Raw genomic sequence first — 24141 nt, forward strand, 5'->3', positions numbered from 1 at the left:
TCCAAGGTTAAACTCTGTTCTTTACCCTTCAAAGGCGAATGTGTCTTCGGCCCTGCCTTAGACGAAATTCTAGAAAAGGCCACAGGTAAAAAGAAGGTGCTTCCAGAGCAGAGGACCACAGAAAAGCGTCTTTTTCGAACCCCCCAGAGTCAGTCATGCCAACCGCGAGGAAAGGGAAAGACGGGAAGATGGAGCTACGCTAAAGGGAGAGGCAGGAATATCCTGGTCCAGCAGCAGCAACCACAAGAAAAACAATGACTTGACCCCGGTCGGGGGAAGGCTTTCGAGGTTTTTTCCTGCCTGGCAGTTGATCTCCAACAGCCCCTGGGTCCTCAGTGTGATCAGAGAGGGCCTACTGCTAGAGCGCGAATCCTCCCCCCCGCGGGGTAGAAGAGTTACCTCCCTACCACCTCGGGAGTCCCCAGCACTAAAATCTGGCATTCGGCTTCTTCTACACTCAAATGCCATCTCTCGGGTCCCTGTGGAGGAGCAAGGAAGGGGGCATTATTCCAGATTGTTCCTAGTAAAAAAGCCCACAGGGGAGGCAAGGATAATAATAAGTCTGAAGGGCCTCAACCGACACATTGCATACCGTAAATTCAAGATGGAGTCAGTAAAGACCGCCATCCCTCTGATAGGGCCATCTTACTTCATGGCAACTATAGATCTGAAGGATGCTTAAAGTTTCCACATCCCCATACATCCTTCCCACAGGAAGTATCTAAGGTTTGCGATTCGTCAGGGTCCGGAAGTCAAGCACTTTCAATACAATGTGCTTCCCTTTGGAATATCCTTTGCCCCTCGAGTGTTTTCCAAAATTATGACAGAGGCCGTGTCCTACATCAGAAGCCGGGGAATATGTATTGTACCTTACCTGGACGACCTACTGGTAATAGGGTCCTCCTACCAGGCCCTGGAAGACCAGGTAGCCCAGACTCTAGACATTCTCCAATCATTGGGGTGGATCCCGAATATAAAGAAGTCGCAAATCCAACCCTCTCAGGAGATAAAATTTTTAGGAATCCTACTAGATTCAAAGAATCAAATGTCCTTCCTCCCGGAGGAACATCAGACATCCATAATGTCAAGAGTCTCAGATTTCAGAGGACAGAGATCCCAGACCCTCAGGGCAGCCATGTCCATACTAGGGTTAATGACCTCCTGTATCCAATCGGTGCCTTGGGTGCAGGCCCACTCCAGAACACTCCAGTCTCATATCTTAAACTGGAACAGGGATCACACCTGCCTGAACAAAAGGGTCCAGACTCCGGGAACAGTGAAAGCTTCACTAGCATGGTGGATGGACCGCAAAAAACTGCAGGGGAATCAACTGGTCCCAGATCCCCCTGGTTACGGTAACAGACGCCAGCAAAAAAGGCTGAGGAGCTGTAGTGTCTCGTCAGCCATTCCAAGGGTTATGGAGCCAGAAAATGAGTGCAAGATCCTCAAACTTCAGGGAGCTGAAAGCAGTGGAGGAAGCTCTCCTGGCAGCAAGACACCTGGTCCAAGACCAACATATCATAGTCTACTCGGACAACATAACAGTGACACATCTCAGGCACCAGGGTGGCACAAGATCCAGCAACCTGGAGGGCCTCTCAGGCCGAATATTTTGCTGGGCCAAAAGACACCTTCATTCCCTGACAGCAGTCCACCTGAGGGGTACGGACAATCTTCAGGCAGATTTCCTGAGCAGAAAAAGCATCCAGCCCGGCGAGTGGGCCCTGAATGGAAGAGTCTTTCGAACACTAGTCAGCAGGTGGGGCCTCCCGGAGGTGGACCTACTAACCTCAGGAGAGAATGCTCAAGTGAGAAACTACTTCTCCCTGAACCCCAGGGACAGATCCCTGGGAGTGGACGCCTTCGCCCACAGGTGGAGTTTCCATCTGGCATATGCCTTCCTGCCAGTTCCAATCCTTGCTGCAACCCTGAGGAAAATCCGGGAGGATCAGACCCCAACAATTTTAGTAGCTCCGCTATGGCCAAAGAGGAGCTGGTACTCTTTTTTTTTTTAAATCAGATATTTTTAATTTGAACATTTTCCAACAAAACAGATATAACAACCCAGGGGAATGCAGTCCCCTTACCCCACCCCCCTCCCCCCTGAATTGTCCCCCATCTTAACAAAAATAAACATTATATAGCGTCAATGTCACGTCTCCTTGAATAACAATAAGTAGAGATACAAAAGAGGCTCCAAATGTGCTACATATAGACAAGACTTCTCTTTAATTCAGTAAAGGTACACTCAAATGAGACCTAATCGGAATCTCTAACTCTCTGGATGCAAAGCCCGAGCTGTCTATCCATGATGCCCAAATCTTTTCAAATTTTCCGATACAGCCTCTCTTCAAGTAAATTGCTTTTTCCATGTTAATCACCCAGTTCACCTTACTAATATATTCCGGAATGGAGGGTGTCTGATCATCCAACCAGTGCTGTGCTATCAACTTTCTAAACATACATAGCATTCTAGCCACCGCTATTTTGCCATACTCATCTGTCGTTAGATCTTCAACATACCCCAATACACATACCATAGGTGAGCAGCCCAGCCCCCCCGAATAAACTTTGTTGATGATATCAACTACTTCTTCCCATAGACGATCCAACTTGGGGCAAGACCACATCATAGGAATAAGATCCGCCGACTGAGTCTTACATCTATTGCACATAGGGTTGTCTCTGAGTCCAATATCATGCAAGAATTTTGGAGTTCTGTATTTTTGGTGTAACAGTACTATCTGTGAATAACGATGGGATTCACTCAGGGACAAGTCCGGTACCCTCTCCAAAATTTCCGACCACTGATCGTCTTCAATAGGACCTATTGCCCCCTCCCATTTTCCCTTGGACTTCGACGGAAACTCTGAAAGCAAGAAAATCCAGTACCATACAATAGATTATTGAAATCAGACCCCCTGACCCTTCAACCCCGGATATTCTATCTATAACCCTATTTTGTGGGATCCCCTGCTCCAGCTGCCCACCCTCTGCTCGCCATGCGTGTCGTAGTTGTAAATATCTATAAAACTCCTGCTTCGGTAGATCGAACTCTGTAGCTGTACAAATTCCTTCAGCTCCCCGTTCTCCTCTCTGAGCAAATCATCGAATTCCCCTTCTCTCCCACATACTGAATCCTTGTAATCTAGGTAAATTTGGGAGCCATGGAGTAGTCCAAATCAAAGTAAACCACAAAATACCTTGTATATTCTGCAGAAGTCTTACCTTCCCCCACAATTTATGCAACAGCAATAGTGTTGGTGTTTTCTCCCCCCTTAATGCAAATAATCGTGCCTCCAGAGCTCCATATAGGTCCCCTAATTCCAGGAATTGCTGCAATAATAATTTTTGTATCCCCCCACCTCCCGGATCATTCCACCCTCTAATATGCTGCAATTGAGCTGCTATGAAATATGCGGAGCTGGTACTCTTTAATAACAGAACTACAGGTAGACAGGCCATTCATCTTACCCATAAAAGACGACCTTCTCTTACAGGGCCCTCTGCATCACCCGAACCTCAGGGGAATGAAGTTAGCGGCCTGGTTTCTGAAGCCCAGATCTTGAGGGCCAGGGGGCTATCAGAGGCGGTAATTAAAACCCTCCAGAAATCTCGGAAGCCGGTCACCATTGCCATATATAATAAAATATGGAAGAGATTCTTCTCATGCTGTCTGCCAGACCCAGACAACCCTAACATTTCCTGGATCCTAGATTTCTTACAGAGGGGGCTGGAACTAGGTCTAAAACCTAGCACACTAAAAGTACAAGTATCAGCATTAAGCTCTATGTTTGACTGTGACTTGCCTAACCACAGGTGGATAAAAAGATTCATGACATCGGCTGCTAGGCTACATCCAAAAAAACTAGTCTCTGTCCCACCATGGGACTTGAATGTGGTGCTTACGGGACTCACTCAATCACCCTTTGAGCCTCTGTCATCCTGTACTTCTCAGCTCCTCACCTACAAATTAGCCTTCCTTATAGCAATAACCTCAGCAAGGCGAGTAGGAGAGCTCCAGGCTCTCTCAATCAAGGAACCCTACTTAACAGTTAGAGACGATTCCATAGTTCTCTCCCTTGATCCATCTTTTCTACCAAAGGTTGTGTCCGACTTTCCTAGGTCTCAGAATATAATTCTTCCTTCATTCTGTCAAAACCCAGCAAACCCCAAAGAGGAGGTGTTTTACACGCTGGACGTAAGACGTATAATTCTCCACTACTTGGAGTACACCAAACCATATAGAATCGACCCTATTTATCCATACCTCTGGTCCGAACAGAGGAAAGAAGGTGGCAAAAAACACCATTGCCAATTGGATTAAAAAGGCTATCTCTGAAGCATACCTGGCGCAAAACATCACTCCCCCTACAGGGATCAAAGCGCATTCAACACGATCTACCTCTACTTCATGGGCTGAGAGGGCAGGCGCATCTTCAGAGCAGATTTGTAAGGCAGCAACCTGGTCCTCCTTACATACTTTCACTAAACACTATAGATTAGACCTTGTGTCCAACAGGGATTTAGTCTTTGGCCGAAAAGTTCTTCAGGCCGTTGTCCCCCCCCCCCCTAGTGCAGTATAGGTTGTTATGCCTCCTATGCTGTCGTGGAAGGTTGCTAGAGAAAATAGAATTAGACTTACCGGTAATTCGGTTTCTAGAAACCTTCCACGACACCACTATTTCCCACCCTGCATTCTTGGACAAATTCTGAGAATCTTAAGGTAACCGGTGCTATGGTAATCAGTTATAAGTCACTGGTGAGAGGGAGGTGGGAGGGACCTTTTAACCTCTCGTGCTTCCTGTCCCCCCATTAGGGCGTGGAGACATCCTCCTATGCTGTCGTGGAAGGTTTCTAGAAACCGAATTACCGGTAAGTCTAATTCTATTTTTTTTGCTGTCAGCAAAGCAAATTTCCAGCATGAAATCATTTCTGACAGTCTGGTTACTAGGGATGCACAAACCCAGCAACCAGCCTGGCTCAGATTACTCCAACCATCAGTGTAATGCCAAATTGCTGAGAGTAGAGGAAGTGTCCAAACAGTATTTTCCATCTCTATCGACCCTATTTAGTAACTGTATTTTAGGGAAGTTTAATTAGGAGGAGTATCTTTGTTTTACCTTTAAAGCCCATTATTTATACTTTAACGTCGGGGCTTTTATAATATGCCCAAAACCGATAGGCACAAAATGCAGTCACATGATGGTGAACAATTGGACTCGCGCCTTCATACGCGAGTACAACTGAAGCTCTAACAGCCAGTTCACAACTACATCAGGAGCGCAATCAGGTCATGTGGTCACGCATCTGATGTCACTCACCGGCGCAGAAAGAGTGAAAAGCTTCGGTGGCAAGTGCTCCACATTAGTGGAGCTATGAATACACCAAAGATTCAGCGTGGGGGGATTTATTCTGTGTGTGTGTGGAGGGAGACATTTAATCTTTGTGAGGAGACAGTACGGTTAGAAGGTGGGACATGAGAGGAGATAGTATGAGGGGGAAATGTGTGAGGAGACTATGGAGGGGAATAGTGCGAGGAGACAGTATAGGGGGAGAAAAGTGTGAGTGGGCACAAAAAGACTGAGTAATCTGGGGGGTAGCATGGGGGGGACAATGTAAGGGCACAGACAGGAGGGGACAGTATGCTAAGGAGGGGGTTTGTGAAAAGAGAGCCCAGTTTAGAGACTGGATCCTATAGGTGGGACACAGTCTGAAAGGACAGTATTAAGATGGGGCCCAGTATGGAATGGAGAGGACAGATTGCAGGGCATGTACCATAAGAGTGTGGTGTGAGGGTCATACTTTGAGCAAAGAATATAGTGAAGGGCAATTATTTATTCAGGGGCTCAGCATAGGTCAGATATTTGTATACAAGAGCATTATAATGACACTTATTTTTAAAGGGCATCATGAGGGGAATTTCTGCAGAATACAGGAGAACACGCAAGTCTGCAGAGATGGCTGTGGCTGTGAAGAGTCATCATGGCGTCTGGAAAAAGAACGACTACAGAGACAATGTCATCTATAAAGGTACCTGGTTGTAAATTTCTTATTTGTGATACTAATGCTCGTGTTTTTACGTAAGAAGCACTAAAGTTGCCCAAGTTAGTGATATGTCTATGCGACTGCAGACTTCTAAGTTCTCACAGTGCGCACTACATGCTGTCAGAATTCTCTTGTACTGGAAATTTACATACATGTGGTCACATGCCGACTAGACATGCAAAGCCTCAATGAAAATGAATTGAGCAAGGCCAAACAAGTCTAGTTGGAATGTGGCCAGAAGTATATTGCATACTAGTGCTGTCATGACCTTCCACTCCAGCCACAGGCAAGGGAGAATCCTAAAACTATGCAGTGCATGCTTTGTGAAAATTCAGAAGCCTGCAGTGACACAGAGTGACTGCAGACTTTCATCTCAAACGTGGACAAGCCCTTTAATAAAATTAAGCCCTGTAGCATGCCAATCCTAACAGGATTAATATCCTCACTGTCACGATTCAGCTCTGCTTGCTGTTTCCAGCAGTCATCACATGGCCACTTTACTCATATGCGATTTTCATACTTACTGTCACGTCACAACAAGATTCTTTTCCTGCTTCTCTCAGTTTTTCACTGAACATTGAGAGAATTAGGGAGAGCAGCTGGTCGGCACATGACTAAAGGCCCTTTTACATTTAGCGATGCACCAGCGATCCGACCAGCGATCCGATCCGGTCAGGATCGCTGGTGCATCGCTAAATGATCGCTAGTGAGCTTTCATACAGAAAGATCTCACAGCGATGCAGCAGCGACGCAGCGCACGATACTTACCATTCACACACAGCGATCCAGACGTCCTCCCGCCCGCCTCCACGCGTCGCTCGTCGTCACAGCAGGAAGTCTCAGCAGGAGGCTGACGACGAGAAATGGAGCCGGACATTCTCGCGCGATCAGCGATGGACAGCGGGGGAGCCGGTCGCTGGTAAGTATCACACATAGCGATATCGCTAGCAATATCGATATAATGTCACAAAACCAGTGACGTTTTAGCGATATTGCTAGCGATATCGCTTAGTGTAAAACCCCCTTTAGAGTGTAAATCACATATGTGCTTGGGGTGGGGGGCTCCAAATTTAATTCTTGCTCCGGAAGCCAGAAAACCGAGATACACCTCTGCATACTGCTACAGTAAGGTATCTATCATTAGCTCCTATGCTAACACACAGGAGTGGGAAAAAAAAAAAATTATAGAAATGATAAAAACATGAACAATATATAGAAAAGAACAGATCCTTGGATAATAAGAGCACACGGGGGGGGGGGGTAGCTCTTGTAAGCATATTAATATATACAAGCTAAGGGGACATCAAGGAAATGCAACCATACATATGTCTCACTTATAGCAGCTCTGTCTTATTTTAGTCCACCAGTTGCTACTAAGGTCAGCACTTGGAAATTCCGCTTTCACAATCCACCAAACTGCAGCTGCCACAACCATTTGTGTGCAATAATGGGGCACTTTACTTGCAGGGAATGTCTTTCCAAATCTTCTATAGGAGAAGTCTCATATAGGAGGTCACTTCTCTCTTTCAAGAAGAAACTACAGTCTGCAAATTTAGGTCCTTGTCTGCTCCACATCATCCACACGGCTTATTAACTTCTTCACTCATCTTTTTGATTACTGTTTATCATCAGTGCTGAACAGACATCAATGTGCTACAGCTGAACAGATATCCGTTGCGCAGCTAGGTGGGAATAAAAAGGAAGAATGGATGTACTCAGTCCATGGTGCACTTGCACCCTAAGCTTTCAAGGGTTATTCCCATTAATTAAAGTTATCACATTTACTAAGGATATTAAATAACTTGAGGATTAGTGGAAGTCCAACTGCTGGGACATCAACAGATACTAAGAACGGTGCTCTGGAATGGAGCGGGGGTTTCACATAGGATAGTTGAGAACGTTAAATGATGCAAATAACTCTTAAGTTTATGTTCTCAGTGATGCAAAAATTTGCAGCTGGGAAAGTTAAAATGTGAGTTCATATTTTATTAGCCAACCCACTGGAATTAGCTTTGGGACTGTAGAACTCCTGACATGTTTCCTTAGGCCTAATTTACATGTTCGATTTTCTCGTACGAGTCCCAGCTGTGGTTTTCACGGATATCACTTTTACCCATTATATTCTATGGGGCTGTGCACGTCTTGATTTTTTCCTCAGAGTGATAAGCAGAAAACATAGGTAAGATTTTAATCTGAGCATCGAATTGATATCGGCAATGCAAGTCTACTGGGCCATGAAGAAAGAAGAAAAAAAAAAAAAAAACTGGACCACACTGATGATATCACAGTGATATCTGAACATCAGTTTTCCTAGTATGCGGGAAAAAAAATGTTTCTACCACCCTCTTTCTGAAAGTCTGTTCAAAATAATCGGTCCGAGGGAATGACGCCTTAAACTGAGGATCTGAAGCAATGAAGCAGAAAACCAAGGCTCAGCCCACTATTAAGATAAAGAAAATAGAAATAGCTGCATTAAAAGGAAGGCATTCCAGTTTAAAAGCCCAATCCAGTGATCAGCCGCTGCAGTTTCGGGTGGAGTTCCCATGGCTGTGGGCAATCCTGACCAATCGATCTCCGCAAACAAAACCACTTGATGGATGATTTTATCTTTTAAGTCAGCTGTTAACGCCCCCCAAAGACGGACAGACCCCTGATAAATCAACCCGACTAATCCGAAGCACAAGTGGTCAAACATACATGCACTTGACTTGAAATGACTTGGGTTGCCAGATACATGCCAGATTTCCTTATTAATGGCATTTGATTATGTAAGTGCAAGCCATATAACATCCGCTAATAAAATAACTCCACCTCAATATTACACCAAGACGTCTGTTATAATTTAATAAAATATAATAACTTTCCTGAGGGCAACACAAATGCTGCCAAATGTGAATAATGCAGCGTATTGTGTCATTTCTAATCAACGCTGCTCTGAAGTAATTCGTCCAGAGTAATTAATGAACATAAAAAAAAAAAGTTTACGTTTCATTAACTCATTACATTATATATTCCTGTGGAAAGTTTCTTAATAATCCATTTCTATAGGTTAGTATACGTAATAAATTTGCAGATATTGAATGAAAGTTGATTTCCATCTGCTCTAATAAAATGAATGCTTCATAAAAAGGGTAAGATTACACTACTGTTATCCTTTCAATAGGTCATCATCATCAGATTTGTGAGGTCCCCACCGATCAGCTATTCTCACCTCCAATGGCAGATGGATATAGTATACAGATCCATAATGCCACAGCTGTGTACGCTATACCCAGGCGATTACAGTGGATCCAACTGAAGCTAGTTGTCAGACACCCATTACTCGGATTCAGTGTAAACCATCCTAAGCAGGATAACTTTTGAAGGAAATTCTAGGGGATTTTCTGCTATAATTTTAAAATGATCATTAGGAAGAATATATATTTACTATATTAATAATTTATTAAATAATATATATTCCACCTCTGGCACTGCCATTCCTCTAATCTTTGCTGGACCGAAAGCAATTATGTTAAATCCACCAGTAACCTGACTGCTAAGGTCAAAGATTGGCTGCAGTGTTCATGTGACAGGTAAACATATTGTTGGCCACTGAAGAAAAAAAAAATAATCAGGAAGCAGCAGCACTGGAGCTGGGCAATTATCAGGTAAATAATGATTATTTTCCTATTTATGGCATTTGCTGCCTTTTGTAGTTTTTGCAATCTTCGGTAATTCTCATTGGATGGAGTGGACATTTTGGTCCCATTCATTTCCAGCCTTTCCGAATGAATGTATGTGGGAGGAACCCCCTTAACATGTTGGGTCACCATTTTTTTTTTTGTTTGGAGGCAGTGAAAACCAAGTCTTTCCTGTGGTTGTAATTATTTGAAAAATATTTAATAAAAATAATCAAATAAAACAAATTGTTAAATACAAGTCTTCCAAGGTGAAAGTGCTTCAGGAAGTGCTTTGTCTATGTGGTGTTTTTCTGTCCTGAAACGTTTTAACATTCCCCTGAAGCATTTTCTCTAAATGATTTGTAACTTAATAGTTTTTAATTGCTTTCGTGGGAGATTCACACGTTTTTCTGTGAGTTTTTCTTTAAATCTTAAAAGAATTGAATGTTATACTAGCATTTTATGAGGTGAAAAAAAACCACTTTTGAAAAATGCCTGTAGAATAGTCAAGTCACTTCTTTTAGCATCTAATAAATGCTCAAAAAGATTTATGAACAGCAAGTTGGTTTTAAATAGACATGAATGGTAGACTGTCAAGCATTTTTTTAGCAATTTTTTCAGGCATCTTTGGAGCAGTTCCAGTCCAAAATACTACATACTCACACAGCTTTACTGAGTAATCGTCGTTTTTTTTTTTTTAATTTTCCAACCTAAATACAGTATACGGGAAAGAAACTTTGTAATGTATATATTAGAGAAATCAGCTTCCTTTTCCCCCAGACTAACTTTTCATTTATAAAAATTCTCAATTCACACATAATCAGTCTTTAGTGTACACAGATTTTCACATTATTAAGGCTGGTTTCACATTAGCGCTTTTTAAGCGCACGCACGGCCGGGGGTAGCTCCGCCCCCGAGCCGGCTCTCTGCCCGGCGTGCCCGCCCCTTGCTTGTAGCGCCGCCTCCTAGCGGACAGCGGCGCCTGCGATCGGCGCACCCTATCTTTAGCATAGGGTGCGCAGATCGTGCGCAGGCCGTGCGCTAGTTGCGCTTTGACCTGCGCTGCGCACTTTTGACGGTGCGCCGTGCGCGCCAAAATCGAACTTTTCGGTTGCCACAGTCCAGCAACCAGAGGGGATATTTCGCAAAAGTGTACTAACCTGCAGTTCACACCAAGCGACTTCTACCCACGTCTCAGTATCCAGTCCTTTAAAGACCGTCTTAAAAGCACCACGGCCCAACTCAATGTCAAACTTTAAAAATCGGCCGCTGGGGGACGTTCCCACGGCTTTCATTTCTGCCTCCTCCTCCATTTCCTTCTCCGTTTTCTCCCTCAGGGAGTCCTTACCGGCAACAGATACTATTTTAGGTTCATTTTTGTCATCCTGGCCTACACCGGTGGCATGTGCCATATGGCTGTCCAGTTGCTGCTTGCCCTCGTGCTCGGCAGCCTTCTCCTCTTTGAGGGGTTGCTCCAGTATTCTGTCATCTTCAGTGATGTCTACGCTCTTTCTGAAGAATCGCTTTCTTTCACTGGTTCCTGAAGCAGACAGAGGTTTGTCGTTCTCCTCTGTGCTGACATGTCGGACCAGCGAAGAGCCCTGCGGCACCAGGTTCTTTTCTGCAGAAAACCCAGCTGGTTTGTCAGATTCATCCGTGCTTGCCGATTCTCCAGAGTCAGTCGCCATTTTCCTCAGATTACAGTTCAAGTTTTCACAGAATATACAGTAAATAATCCAGAATCAAGACCTGTAAGAGTAAAAGCGTAAAACCAATTAAAACCTGGAGGTAAATATATTCTTAAAACACAATACTTTGTGAATATTGAATCTGGATTTCAAGACATTGAAGATTTGCCAATTTAGTACATGGGGCAAGTAAAATGCTCAGAGGAAGCACTGTTCCTTTCCATGAGCCAGAGCTGTAGCATCTCCCGCTTTGGACACGTGTGTGTAATACTACATTTCTCCAGTAGGGGTGCTGTAGAAGAAATGAGCAGCCAACTTCAACAGGCAAAACTAACTAATTGCCAGGAGAGGCTTACATATTAGTGAGACAACACTTTAAATGAGGATGTGATAACCACTGGCTCCTGGCAAACGGCCCATATTGGTAAGGTAAGGCACAAACCGCAATGAATGGCTTTCATAGTACTAAAACTATGAAGACACCAGAATTGGAGTGGGGGCTCTATTCCCAAAGCAAGGGACACCCCTTTAATAAGATGACACTCTTTAAATCCCAGACACAGTCTGCTATGTATTGTAATCTATAGAGCCTGTAGAACTCAATGATCCAAAAATGTTTAATGAAACCCAGTTTAAAAAAAAATAGATTTTTGCTCATAAATGAATGTATACATTTACGTAAAATATAAGTTTTCCCTGAGTATGATCCACAGAAACCAGAACCACATCAACAGCAAATTGGCTTGTACACGCATAAAGCATGGGGCTAAGTTAATTAGTTAACGCTGGACTTAGCGGGCAGGTTCCCAAAGATACTGCGATCCTGTTCCAAAACCAACAGTGATAAGAATAATACAACATCAGATACTAAAGATACCGCCGCTCATTCAACCGCAAATCTATTTTTATGAATCACCTAACGTCCTCTCTAAATCTGGGGCTCATGGCACTACCCATCTTATAGAAGAGAGCATACAATATAGGACAGTGGTCTGCAACATGTGCCCCCTGCCAGCGAGCCACAACTCCCTGCAAGTGTGCAGCTGTTAGGGCATGCCAGGAAATGCGGCTTTGCAGCTGCTCTGACACTACAGCTGTCAGGGCTTGCTGGTCATTGCAGTTTCAAAGCTGCAGACCACTGCTGTACAACACAAGAACACAAAGAAATCGGACACAACCAAAGAGATGGATTCTCTAACCACGTCAATCACTAAAAAATAAAAGCAGAAAGAAAAACGCCAATACTTAACCTCATGTGGAAGCCCCGAAACTACAGAAGAAGCCAGCTGCAGACATGAAAAAATACCACGATGGATTTAACCTTCAAGGGGATGTCTACAGTCTTTTGAGCCCTCTCCTAGGCATATCACACAAACGCACAGATCTTTACAGCAAGAGAGAGGACATCAGCACGGAAGGCAAAGCACAACTATTCAGGCAGCTAGCCCGCAGGAAGCAATGAGGTTCACATACTAGTTAGACCAGTTCTCTCTCATTCTGCATGAGCTCATCTGATGCCCTCCAGACCAAAAGAGGAAAAAAAAAAAAAAAAAAATGTAGTTCAGCTACAGGTTATGGCTCATGCAAATAGGAAGAGATAAAACAATTGTGAAAGCATGCATATTCTGTCAGGAAACGATTACCAATTGTGAGAGAAACAATATAGAAAACCAGAAGCCGCATTTCCCCTGCACACTCGCACAATGTAGCAGCAGACGTGCCATTCACAAGATCTCAATCAGTAAGAGCCACTCCATGCCGTCCCATTTTAGTAGGGATGGCATTTCTAAGGGCTGTGCCATTGATATTATATAGAGGTGACAAAACAACTAGTGCAGATAAAAATAGGGCTCGCATAAAGGAGCACATGGCTGATCACACCATGCAATGTGCTAAACTTTGCACCCTGGACAGCTGATCTCAGAGAGAGGATTGTGTATTCACATGGTGCACTATGGACGAAATGTATTCACAGAGACCTATGGAAGTGTCCTTTACAGACAAGATCACAGCTAGTCACAATCTACAATAGAGGATCCAAACATAGTGATGGCAAGCTCATTGATCAACAGCACCAACATCACCTCCTGCTAAGCCATGACAGCAGGGAATTCCCTTTTAAAAGGGATTGTTTTGTGTAAAAACCCCATTTTATTAAACCCTTTATGAAAATTCTGAATATAGGGGTGGTTTCCCCTTCATCATCTCTTTGCTAAAGTTATGACCTCCATTATACAAACACACTGAAGTAATGAGCACTGTGTGGTACGTAAACCCCCCTGTTGTGGCGCTGCATGAAAACTAAACAAGTACGACCTGGTTTCCCCACAGGTAATCACAAGGGTCTGGCAGAGAGACACTTTATGATACATTTGTCATACAGATACTACAAAAGTCTGCTAAGTGCACACTAGGCAATTTTTAACATTCTTATTGAAAAAATTGGAAGCAGCCTTGTATATGTGGAACGCTTTCTAGATAGAGACAGATCCCGTGTTGTCAGGATACGACAAATCTAAGAGATGGGAACACTCCTTTAAGTAGTGAAACATCCTAAACATTGAACTGAACCTCGGCCTGCAATCTTCAGACCTTCATTCTTGTTCAGACCTCCTATCATGCAGTTTGCAGCCTGATCAAAGTTTTAAAATGTTTCTATTGTGGGAGTTTCTCTCCCAGTAATACAGGCTGGATATGAAGTCTGTTTGTATCTAAAGTGCTGCTGTTTTCACTAGCTAATTTACCAGGAGTTATTTCCTCTACATGTACTTTTCTTTTTATCTGTAACCTGACTATACCTCATACCAATGTCAGTGATTTATCTCTGATGCAACAATTAAGGCTGTGTGCACACGTAGCGATTTTTAAGCGTTTTTGCCGCGATTTTCGGCGCGAAAACGCTTAAAAATCGGGTACAGAACGCCCCCCATGCATTCCTATGGCATTCCGCACATGCTGTGCTAATGCTGCGCTTTTTTCCGCGGCGGAATCGCATCGCGGAAAAAATCGCAGCATGCTCATTCTTTGTGCGGAATCGCAAAGAATTGCCGCGATTCCGCACCCATAGGAATGCATGAGAATCGCTTACTTCCCGCATGTGGCTATGCCCACCATGCGGGAAGTTAAGCATCTCATGTGCGGTTGGTACCCACGGAGTGGAGGAGAGGAGACTGTCCTCCAGGCCCTGGGGTACCATACCCCTGTAAAAAAAAAGAATAAAAATCGGTGTATATTTACCTTCCGGCGTCCCGCGATGCATTCCCGGCCTAAGCGTTCCCAGTAATGCCTTGCGGCAAGGTCCTGTGATGACGTGGTCTCGCGAGATCGCTATAGCAACGCGAGACTACCTCATCACAGGTCTCGCAAGGCATTACTGGGAACGCTGAGGCCCGGGAATGCAGCGCGGGACGCCGGAAGGTAAATATACCCCGATTTTTTTATTAGCATTTTAACATCCTATCTTTTACTATTGAGGCCGCATAGGCGGCCTCAATAGTAAAAACCTGGTCACACTCGTCAAACACTATGTTTGACGAGTGTGACCAACCTGTCAATCACTTTCCAAGCGATGCTTCAAATCGCTTGGAAAGTGCTTGAATATCGCACGCGAAAATCGCGGCAAAATCGCGATCATAATCGCGGTAAAATCGCGGTGAAATCGCGCGGAAAAAACTGCGCGATTTCTGGGAAGGAGTCCGGTTTTTAGTAAGCGTTTTAAAACGCTACGTGTGCACATAGCCTAAAGAGAAAAAAAAAAAAAAAGGAAACAAGCTGATTTAAATCAGTATTTTGGATCAGATTTCCATCACTGTGTCGCCATTTTTTTTCTTTAGCGTACGAGAATGTTTTTTCAAGGATTTCCTACGAAGCAAACATGAAAATCACACAGCACTTGGACGCAACTAGGTCCCATAAACTGACATTGGAGAACTTGATCTGTAACTCAGAATAAAAATCGGTCATATCTCAAGTATTGATGCCGCCCAAACACCCAGTCGGCCTGCAAAAAAAAGAAAAACACGGACATTAGAACACCCTCATAGACTATGGTGGGTACGAATTCAATCCGTGAAAAAAAAAAAAAAATGTGAATGTTACTTAAACACAGAGAAGAGCAGAGATCTAAGTGATTGACAGGTTTCTCCCTATACACACACAAGGAAGAAACCCATCAATCACCTGCAGCGGTGCTGGGAAGAGTCATCAAGAATGGCACTAGTTTAGTCTTTGGTCAAGCTATTGTCCGCAGTCAAATCTTCAAAGTATATTTTCTGTCAAACCCCAGGGTGATTCAGAGAACAATATACCTGGCTGCAATTGTGAACCCAGGCTCTGATTCATGCTGTCTGCAGTTTGGGCAGCATGAATCAGAGAACAGGTTCCCTTAGGATTTCAGCTACTAAGCCACCAGATCATGATACTGCTGAGAACAGCCTCCAAAACAAGCTCCCGACAATAAATGCCGGGTGTAGCAATAGGTATAAAAAGTAGTTAAAATGAGTTGTTCAAGATGAGACAAAATTGTGGCAAAAGCAGGCAATGGTATATAAATGACAACATAAGCATTACTTATCTGCTAAAGCCCCTGGACTGCTCTAGGACACAGCTGCAGCTGTGAGGTCACCGATCATCATCGGCATTAAGGCCACATTCACACATCCACGTGATGCACGGACCGGAATCGGGTCTCAAAAGCATACAGAGTTTGGGTCAGGACAACCGTAGCCATTCCATACTCTGACAGCAACTCACGAATGTTTGAATATGGCCTTATGCGGAGTTAAGACAGCACTAGACCGCCGAGGCTAGTGACTGACTTCAGCAGTCATGTATTGTCAGTTGTAATGTCACTGCTGCAGTCCTGCATACACATACGAAAAAAAACAAACACAATTACCTCCCTTTGCCCCAATTTTGGATGGATGGACAACCCTTTTAACATACCACCAAAAGAAAGACAAATTGGCCTGTGCCCAGCGAATGGGGGCATATAGATCATTTTATGATATCTTTTATGGTTAGTGTTTCCTTAAAACTTACTGAATCTCTTAAGAGAAAAAAATAAACAAAAATCCTTTAAGCTACAGATGCAGTGCACACGTGTTCATTAAAACTAAAGCAGGATGTTTCCCAAGAGAATGCCACGAGGAAATTACCAACCAGAATAAAAGTTTGCCAGGTGGGGGAGGCACAGCAGCTGGCACATCACATGAGCACAGTAATCAGCGTCTCCTGTACACAAACTAGACAAGGACCAAAAAAAAAAAAAAAACGAACATTCATTGATCGTGTATAGGAAAAATAAAGAAAAAATAAAATTTTGTTCCAGCTCAGAGCAGTGGCGGCAGGGCTTGTCAGCTGGCATACAAGCAAAACACTTATCTGCACCCAGAGAACAGTTCACAAAGCGAATTAGAGAGGCAGAAGGCGGAAACCAGTTATCATCTAAACTCCAATGACATTTAATCACACCGTAAACCTGGCAAGCTCAATCAATGCAAATGACATCACTTATTCATTACAAGGCTGATACACCACTAAAAAGGTGGACGCATTAAAAAACACGGCCGAAGGAGCAAAAGAACAAAGCCGCTCCAACCAGCTGGCCCGCCTGCAATGCAACGCTGTCTAAAGAATGGGGAGCAAGACTGACAGGGTACTCACCAGCGGGCAGCACTGACAGGGGGATCTTAACACTTGTGGTGCTGGCATTGTACGTGTAAAAATAAGAGTCTGTAATAAGAGCTATATCAAAAGAAGGAGGGATGAAAAGTTTCCTAAGTCACCGTCTGTACTGGATGTGTTCCCAGCACAACACTTATAACCGACCCCTGGGAATCATATTATATGTCTGTGTTTACAGACGAGTGTGCGAGGATCAATGCATAGATTTCTACAGCTGGCTGTGTGCCTGTATGGATTACTATAGAGACTTCTCTGGCATTCTGTATTCATACATGTATAGACCACTAAGGTCAGAATCTTTTCACTTGTACATTAAAAGGGATTGTAAGGAACTTGCAAAAATCATAAGGAATGTGATCACTAACTGCTATCCTCCGATACTTTGTTGGTCCAGTCCAATCTTTGTTTATTAGTCACGCAGAGATGATGCCCTGTACATCCGTGTGACCTCGGAAGCCAATCACTGGCCTCAGAAGTCTGACACAAAACATGTGAGGCCAGTGACTGGCTCCAGCGGTCACATGGATGTACAGGGCATCATCAGTGCAAAGCAAGTAACCAGAGGCAATGTCAAGGAATTGAACAGTTAACTAATTTTTTTTTTCTCACATTGCCTGCTAAATTTTAAAAATCCATTAAAAAGGCGGTTTTCCAAGATTTTATTATCCCCAATTGGCTATAGAGTCTGACCTCAGGGATATCAGGGGAAAGAAAAAGTATGACTGACAATGAACAGAGCGAGCAATGTGTACGTCCACCCCAATGAGAGCAAAAGCTCTGCAGAACCAATTCCCAGGATGCTGGCCCCCCAACAAACAGCATATTATCCCTATTCTGTGCATAGGGAATAACGTGTCTTTTTTTTGTGGGGGGGGGGGCGCTAAAATGAATAGATGTCAATATTTGCTACCTTGGCTGTGTGTTGCTTATGTCTGGATATCTTGTGACAATAAATAAGACAAAAATTGATACATGCATCAGACAGATGCACACGGCAAATCTATACATGTATATACAGATGTAGGGGAGTGGAAATATTACACTATATTGAACATGTGCACATATACACACATGGATGGAAATATTTGTTGATAAACACATGATGGGCAGTAGTGTATACATCTAGATGCATTATCTACTACAAGCTCCTTACTAGACACAACCAAAATCATACAACCAGTAAATCCACTGGTATCCAATGGCAGGATATGTACCATCATCATCATCACTACATCCATCACTGAGGAGCCCCAACTCCTCCAGAGACATGATACATCTGTATTATCGGTGTACGTACCCATCACACCGCATGCATACAATACACACCTACATAATAAGCGTACACTGATAGAGAATTATATATATATATATATAGCGCGAGAGAGAGAGACACACATATATATACATAGGCACAACTTGTGTGATCCAGGTCTTTACTATTATTTTATATTACAACTATAATAACTGTATTCAGCACACATCCATATACATTAAACACATGTACACCTGTGAACCACTTATCTAATACAAATACCTGCAGGCCATTATGGGCACACATACATCCAGAGTACCTGTATTCAGAACACACATTTATAAATTACACACATCTATAATACCCGTCACACAAGTATATACACAATATACACATGTATACCTGTCACACTTATAGAATACATTCCACACACTACGTATAAGCAATGCACACTATTTCACTCGTGTTATTACACATATACCCTGTTAATACATTACACACCTATAATACTTACACATACAATACAAATCTGCTCTGCACATTACACACCTAATATATACATATCACACACTACACATATATACAGTACAGACCTATGCCACAGGTAGACATGACAGCTCTATACACACACACAGCACAGGTATACACAGCTAGAGCAGGTATGCACACATATCACACACCTATAACAGCATAGAAACATATGATATACGCACAGCACACACCGGTCTACATTATACATATAGCCCAGGTACACACACATAGATAGAGGCCAGGTATACAGATGTCTCTCGGACCCCCGCCCCCTCCTCCCGGCTCACCGGCTGCTGATAACGGTTCCCGGCCGCCCCCCTCTCCTGGGCAGCGGCTGCTGTTCTGTGAGGGAGGAGGATCCTGACGGGGCCGCGTTATACAGGACGGGGTGTGGAGAGGGGGGCGCCGGTTACATGAGGGACTCCCCGCCGCCACCGACGCTCATCACACACCGAGCACGGACAGAGCCGGAGCGCGCCTCCCTCACCTGCGCGCCCCCGTCATTTACCTCAAGGAAAAAAAAAAATTCGGAGGGGGAGTAACGACAATACTACGTGATGGAAAGCAGTGTGCGAGGAGAGCACGGCACAATGAGCCCCGCACAATGGAGCGCACGAGCAGCGCTCAGCCCCGGCTCCTCACCGCGCCTCACACGGGGCTGCCTCACTGTTTGGTTTGTTTGGGATTTTCTTTTTTTTCCCTCCGCCCGCCGAGGCCCCCCCAGTCATAGGACAGACAATGAGAAGATCTCTGTAGCCGAGCGGCTGTGAGGCGCGTACCAGTGAGGTCGCTCTCAGCTTCAGGCGCGCTCACGACTCGCCTCCTTCGCGCTCCTAGCTGCAGAGCGAGGGTTAGGACCAGTTATCGCGCACGTACGTGACGCTGCCGCAAGTGCTCTCGGGAGATGTAGTTTTAGAGCAGCGCTTTTAAATAAATGGCCTTGTTCACACATTGTAAATTTGCTGCAATTTCTCTTTAGCCTACATTGGTTAAAATTTTAGATGGTCTAAATCTTTTTTGATAACCTCGAAAATTTACTTTGAGAACTTTTTGTTAGATGTTGAGGCACGACCTGAGGATAGCTAGAAAAATAAAGGCTCCATAGCAAACTTCTGAATACCTGAATATTTATTTCTCAGCTCCATGTAAATATTTCTTAATACTTTTACAATAAAAAAATCTTTTTTTTTTTTGGCAATTGAGTTTCATTCAAAATGTTGCTCGTTTTGCAGTATGAGTTCACTGAAAATCCACCAGTGAGCTCAATCTGGCAGCTGGACAGGAGAGTTTATAACTCTTTCATCATCCTTTTTTTTTGTGCGCTCCTCTCAGCTGATTTATGATCACATCAAAGTTGAATGTGCAGTGAAACAAAGAGACTGTAAAAGCCAAACAATACATTTTCAATTGAACTGAATGACCAAACTGATTTTTTAAACAAAATTCATGTACTTAATTAGAAAAAAAAAACTCCCCAAGGGTGGTCAAAAGGCAAAAAAAACCCATGTGGCAACATTAAGCTTCACATTGGGGAAAACAATTCCTTCCCGACTCCACATACGGCAATTAGACTAGCTCCCTGGATCAACGCAATATTAAGGAAACTGGTGTATATACCCTGTAATATTATACTTTTCAAGAAAGGCATCCAGTCCCTTCTTAAATTTTTGTAGTGAATCACTCATTACAACACCATATGGCAGAGAGTTCCATAGTCTCACTGCTCTTACAGTAAAGAATCCGCGTCTGTGAGTATGCTTAAACCTTCTTTCCTCCAGACGTAGAGGATGCCCCCTTGTCCCCGGTGGCCTGCATCGTGCCCTGTCTCTTCTGCTGATCGGGCCTCAGGGGCAGCATGGCAACAGTTAAAGCCATCAGCCAATCGGAGGCTGGCAGCTGACATCAGCGCGCACGTCGCCGGCGTCTGACGTCATTGTCATTCACCGGCGACTGCGCACTTTCAGCATGGAGGGAACATCACTCGCCGCAGTAGCGCAGCAAGGTAAGAGGAAAGGTTTTTGTTTTAATTTTTTTATTGAAAGCGGCAAGCCGGCAGGATGGAGACAAGTGTCCATCCTGCCAGGGGCAGAATAGAGACGGGGCAGGATGGAGACAGGGGGCATGATTGGAGACACAGGAGGCATGACGAAAGATATAGGGGCATGAATGGATACACAGTGGGCATGATTGGAGACACAGGGGGTCGGATGAAAGATATGGGGGCAGGATTTGAGACATGGTGGGTGGCAGAATGAAATATATGGGGGCAGGATTGGAGACATGGTGGCAGGACGAAAGATATGGGGGCAGGATTGGAGACACGGGGCAGAATGAAAGATATGGGGGCATGATTGGAGACATGGTGCGGGATGTAGACAGATGGAGCAGGAATATGGGACAGGATGGAGACAGATGGGGCAGGATGGAGACAGATGGGGTAGGTTCATGGGACAGGATCATGGGACAGAAGGGGTAGGATCATGGGACTGATGGGACAGGATAATGGGACAGTTGTGGCAGGATGTTGGGGAGGATGGGGAGATCATATGGGGCAGAATGGATACTCATGAGGGCAGGATGGGAGAACATATGGCTGGAGCCAGGAATGAGACACACGGGGGCCAGGATGGGGGATATTATTACCATAGGGGCTAATTAAGGGATATTATTACTGCAGTGATGTATTTATTTTATTTTTTGAGTATGCTGTCTTAAATGGGAGGTCGGTCCTGTTACTGTGTAGAGTGATACTATGTTGCCTTTTTTTCTTCATTTGGTGTAGTGTAGAAGTTAGGAAAAAAATAAGTCATGTGTTCTGCAAGCGGAGCTCTAGATAACTGTGTTATTTCCTGCAGAGACGAGCCCTGGCTGGAAGACGTGATGGCGTTCTGTGCTGGATGAAGATGAAAAGCAAGGATGAAGGACTTCACCTAGAGACATCACTGGTGAGTTAGTGTGTTACCTATACATTGATACTATACACTGTATACTATATAGAATCATAGAATCGTAGAGTTGGAAGGGACCTCCTGGGCCATCTGGTCCAACCCCCTGCTCAAAGCAGGATTCGCTAAATCATCCCAGTCAGATGTCTGTCCAGCCTCTGTTTGAAGACTTCCATTGAAGGAGAACTCACCACTTCTCGTGGCAGCCTGTTCCACTCATTGATCACTCTAACTGTCAACAAGTTTTTTCTAATATCTAATCTGTGTCTCCTCCCATTCAGTTTCATCCCATTGCTTCTAGTCTTTCCTTGTGCAAATGAGAATAAAGTTGATCCTTCTACAATGTGACAGCCCTTTAGATATTTGTAGACAGCTATTAAGTCTCCTCTCAGTCTTCTCTTTTGCAAACTAAACATTCCCAAATCCTGCAACCTTTCCTCATAAGACAGGGTTTGCAGACCGGTCACCATTCTGGTCGCTCTTTTCTGAACTTGCTCCAGTTGGTTGATGTCTTTTTTAAAATGTGGTGCCCAAAACTGGACACAATATTCCAGATGAGGTCTGACCAAAGAGGAGTAGAGGGAAATAATGACTTCACGTGATCTAGACTGTATGCTTCTGTTAATACATCCTAGAATTGCATTTGCCTTTTTTACTGCTGCAGCACACTGTTGACTCATATTCAGTCTGTGATCTATTAGTATACCCGTCTTTTTCACATGTGCTGTTGCTTAGCCCTATTCCTCCCATTCTGTATATGCTTTTTTCATTTTTATTGCCCAGATGTAGTACTTTGCATTTCTCCCTGTTAAAAACCATTCTGTTAGTTGCTGCCCACTTCTCCAGTTTATTTAAATCTTTTTGAATCCTCTCTCTTCTCTAGTATTAGCTATCCCTCCTAGCTTTGTGTCATCAGCAAATTTAATCAGTTTACCCTCAATTCCTTCATCTAATGTGTACAATGTCACCAGTGATCACTGTATTACATTGAGGCTAAGTTCACACGTTGCGGAATTCCCACGGAAGTTAACTTGGGAATTCTGTAATTCCATTTTGCGGGAAAATCGCATTTTAAATTCCCACGATTTTCCCGCGGAAAAACTAGCGATTTGCAAGAGTAATTAGCTTGCAGAATGCTAGCGTTTTCCAAGCGATCTCTAGCATCGCTTGGAGAACTGATTGACAGGTTGGTCACACTCGTCAAACATAGTGTTTAACTAGTGTGACCAACTTTTTACTATTGAGGCTGCCTATGCAGCATCAGCAGTAAAAAGATCTAATGTTAAAAATAAAAAAAAAATCGGGTTATACTCACCTTTCGTGTGTGTGAACATGCAAATCCCCTTAAAAAAACATATAATTTATTACAATAATTGTTAAAAAACACCATCCCAGTGAAAAAGTGGCAAATGCCAAAAATAGAAAGAGACCTAGTCTAAAGTGCTGCACAGCTCTATGCTAAGGCCTAGCTGATACCTTCCTGACCGTGGAGGTTGGCACCCTAATAGTACGATATTGGCGCCCCCACTCAACGAGGACTATCCCTCGCTTTCCTAGTAATCCCTGATATCACAGAAGGGAAAACAATTTTCAAATAGTACAGAGATGAAAAAAATCAGAATGCTCTAGGACTAGTGCAGACCAGACACAAATACCAAAAATATAACGATAAAAATACATATTAACCATATCATGATATCGTGTAACCTAAAATATCCTCAAAAGGCAAGATCAACAGCTAATCCCACTCGAGGGGATAGAAGCAGTCAGATACACTGAATAGATAATGAATGGTCACTTATCGTGTCTATGGAGAACCCTCAACGCGTTTCCCCGCTGTGGCGGTTCATCAGGAGGTATAACCGATGCTTTCACTGATATTGTTGGTGCTTCATGCCTGATACCACGATGATGGTGGCACCAGGGGGTCAAGGAGAGAGGATTTAAATAACCACCTTAATTGAACCGAACGCCACCCACTATCTGGTGGCCCTATCAATGGAAAGGCATAGGCGATTAGAGCCCAGGTGTGCAATCCAAAACAAACGTGTACCTGATCATCCGAAGTTCCACCGCTGTGTTAGATATATAAAGCGGCGAGGAGTTGTTAGCGTGCACTCCACAATGGAGCGCATCCAAGATGGCGCCGGAACATCCGGTTGCGTAATATCACATCCGCCTCGGGCTGTAGACATGTACCCGATCATCCGGAACTGTATTAGATAGACAAAGCAGTGGGGAGCCATTAACATGCGCTCCACAATGGAGTGCATCCAAAATGGCGCCGGAACTTCCGGTCGCGTGATGTCACATCCGCATCAGGCTGTAGCCAT

At 44.0% G+C, this 24141-nt stretch overlaps 1 protein-coding gene across 3 annotated transcripts in view; it reads right to left on the reverse strand.

The window, feature by feature from the left end:
• WNK3 (WNK lysine deficient protein kinase 3) overlaps positions 1-19755 on the reverse strand; it is a 156575-nt gene extending 136820 nt beyond the window's left edge. For 2 of the 3 annotated variants that reach the window (XM_073540969.1, XM_073540966.1), the window contains exons 1-2: positions 19643-19755; positions 10868-11456 (exon numbers count right to left, since the gene is read on the reverse strand). In XM_073540969.1, coding sequence (XP_073397070.1) covers positions 10868-11395 — 528 coding nt within the window. In that variant the 5' untranslated portion in view covers positions 11396-11456; positions 19643-19755. Of the gene's footprint in view, positions 1-10867; positions 11457-19150; positions 19586-19642 lie in introns of those variants that run through there. The other variant, XM_073540968.1, reaches the window with a different exon arrangement.
• Positions 19756-24141: the final 4386 nt, after the last annotated feature.

The sequence above is a fragment of the Dendrobates tinctorius genome, unplaced genomic scaffold (assembly GCF_039654945.1).
Source record: "Dendrobates tinctorius isolate UK_male_01 unplaced genomic scaffold, ASM3965494v1 ptg000120l, whole genome shotgun sequence".
Taxonomy (NCBI): Eukaryota; Metazoa; Chordata; class Amphibia; order Anura; family Dendrobatidae; genus Dendrobates; species Dendrobates tinctorius.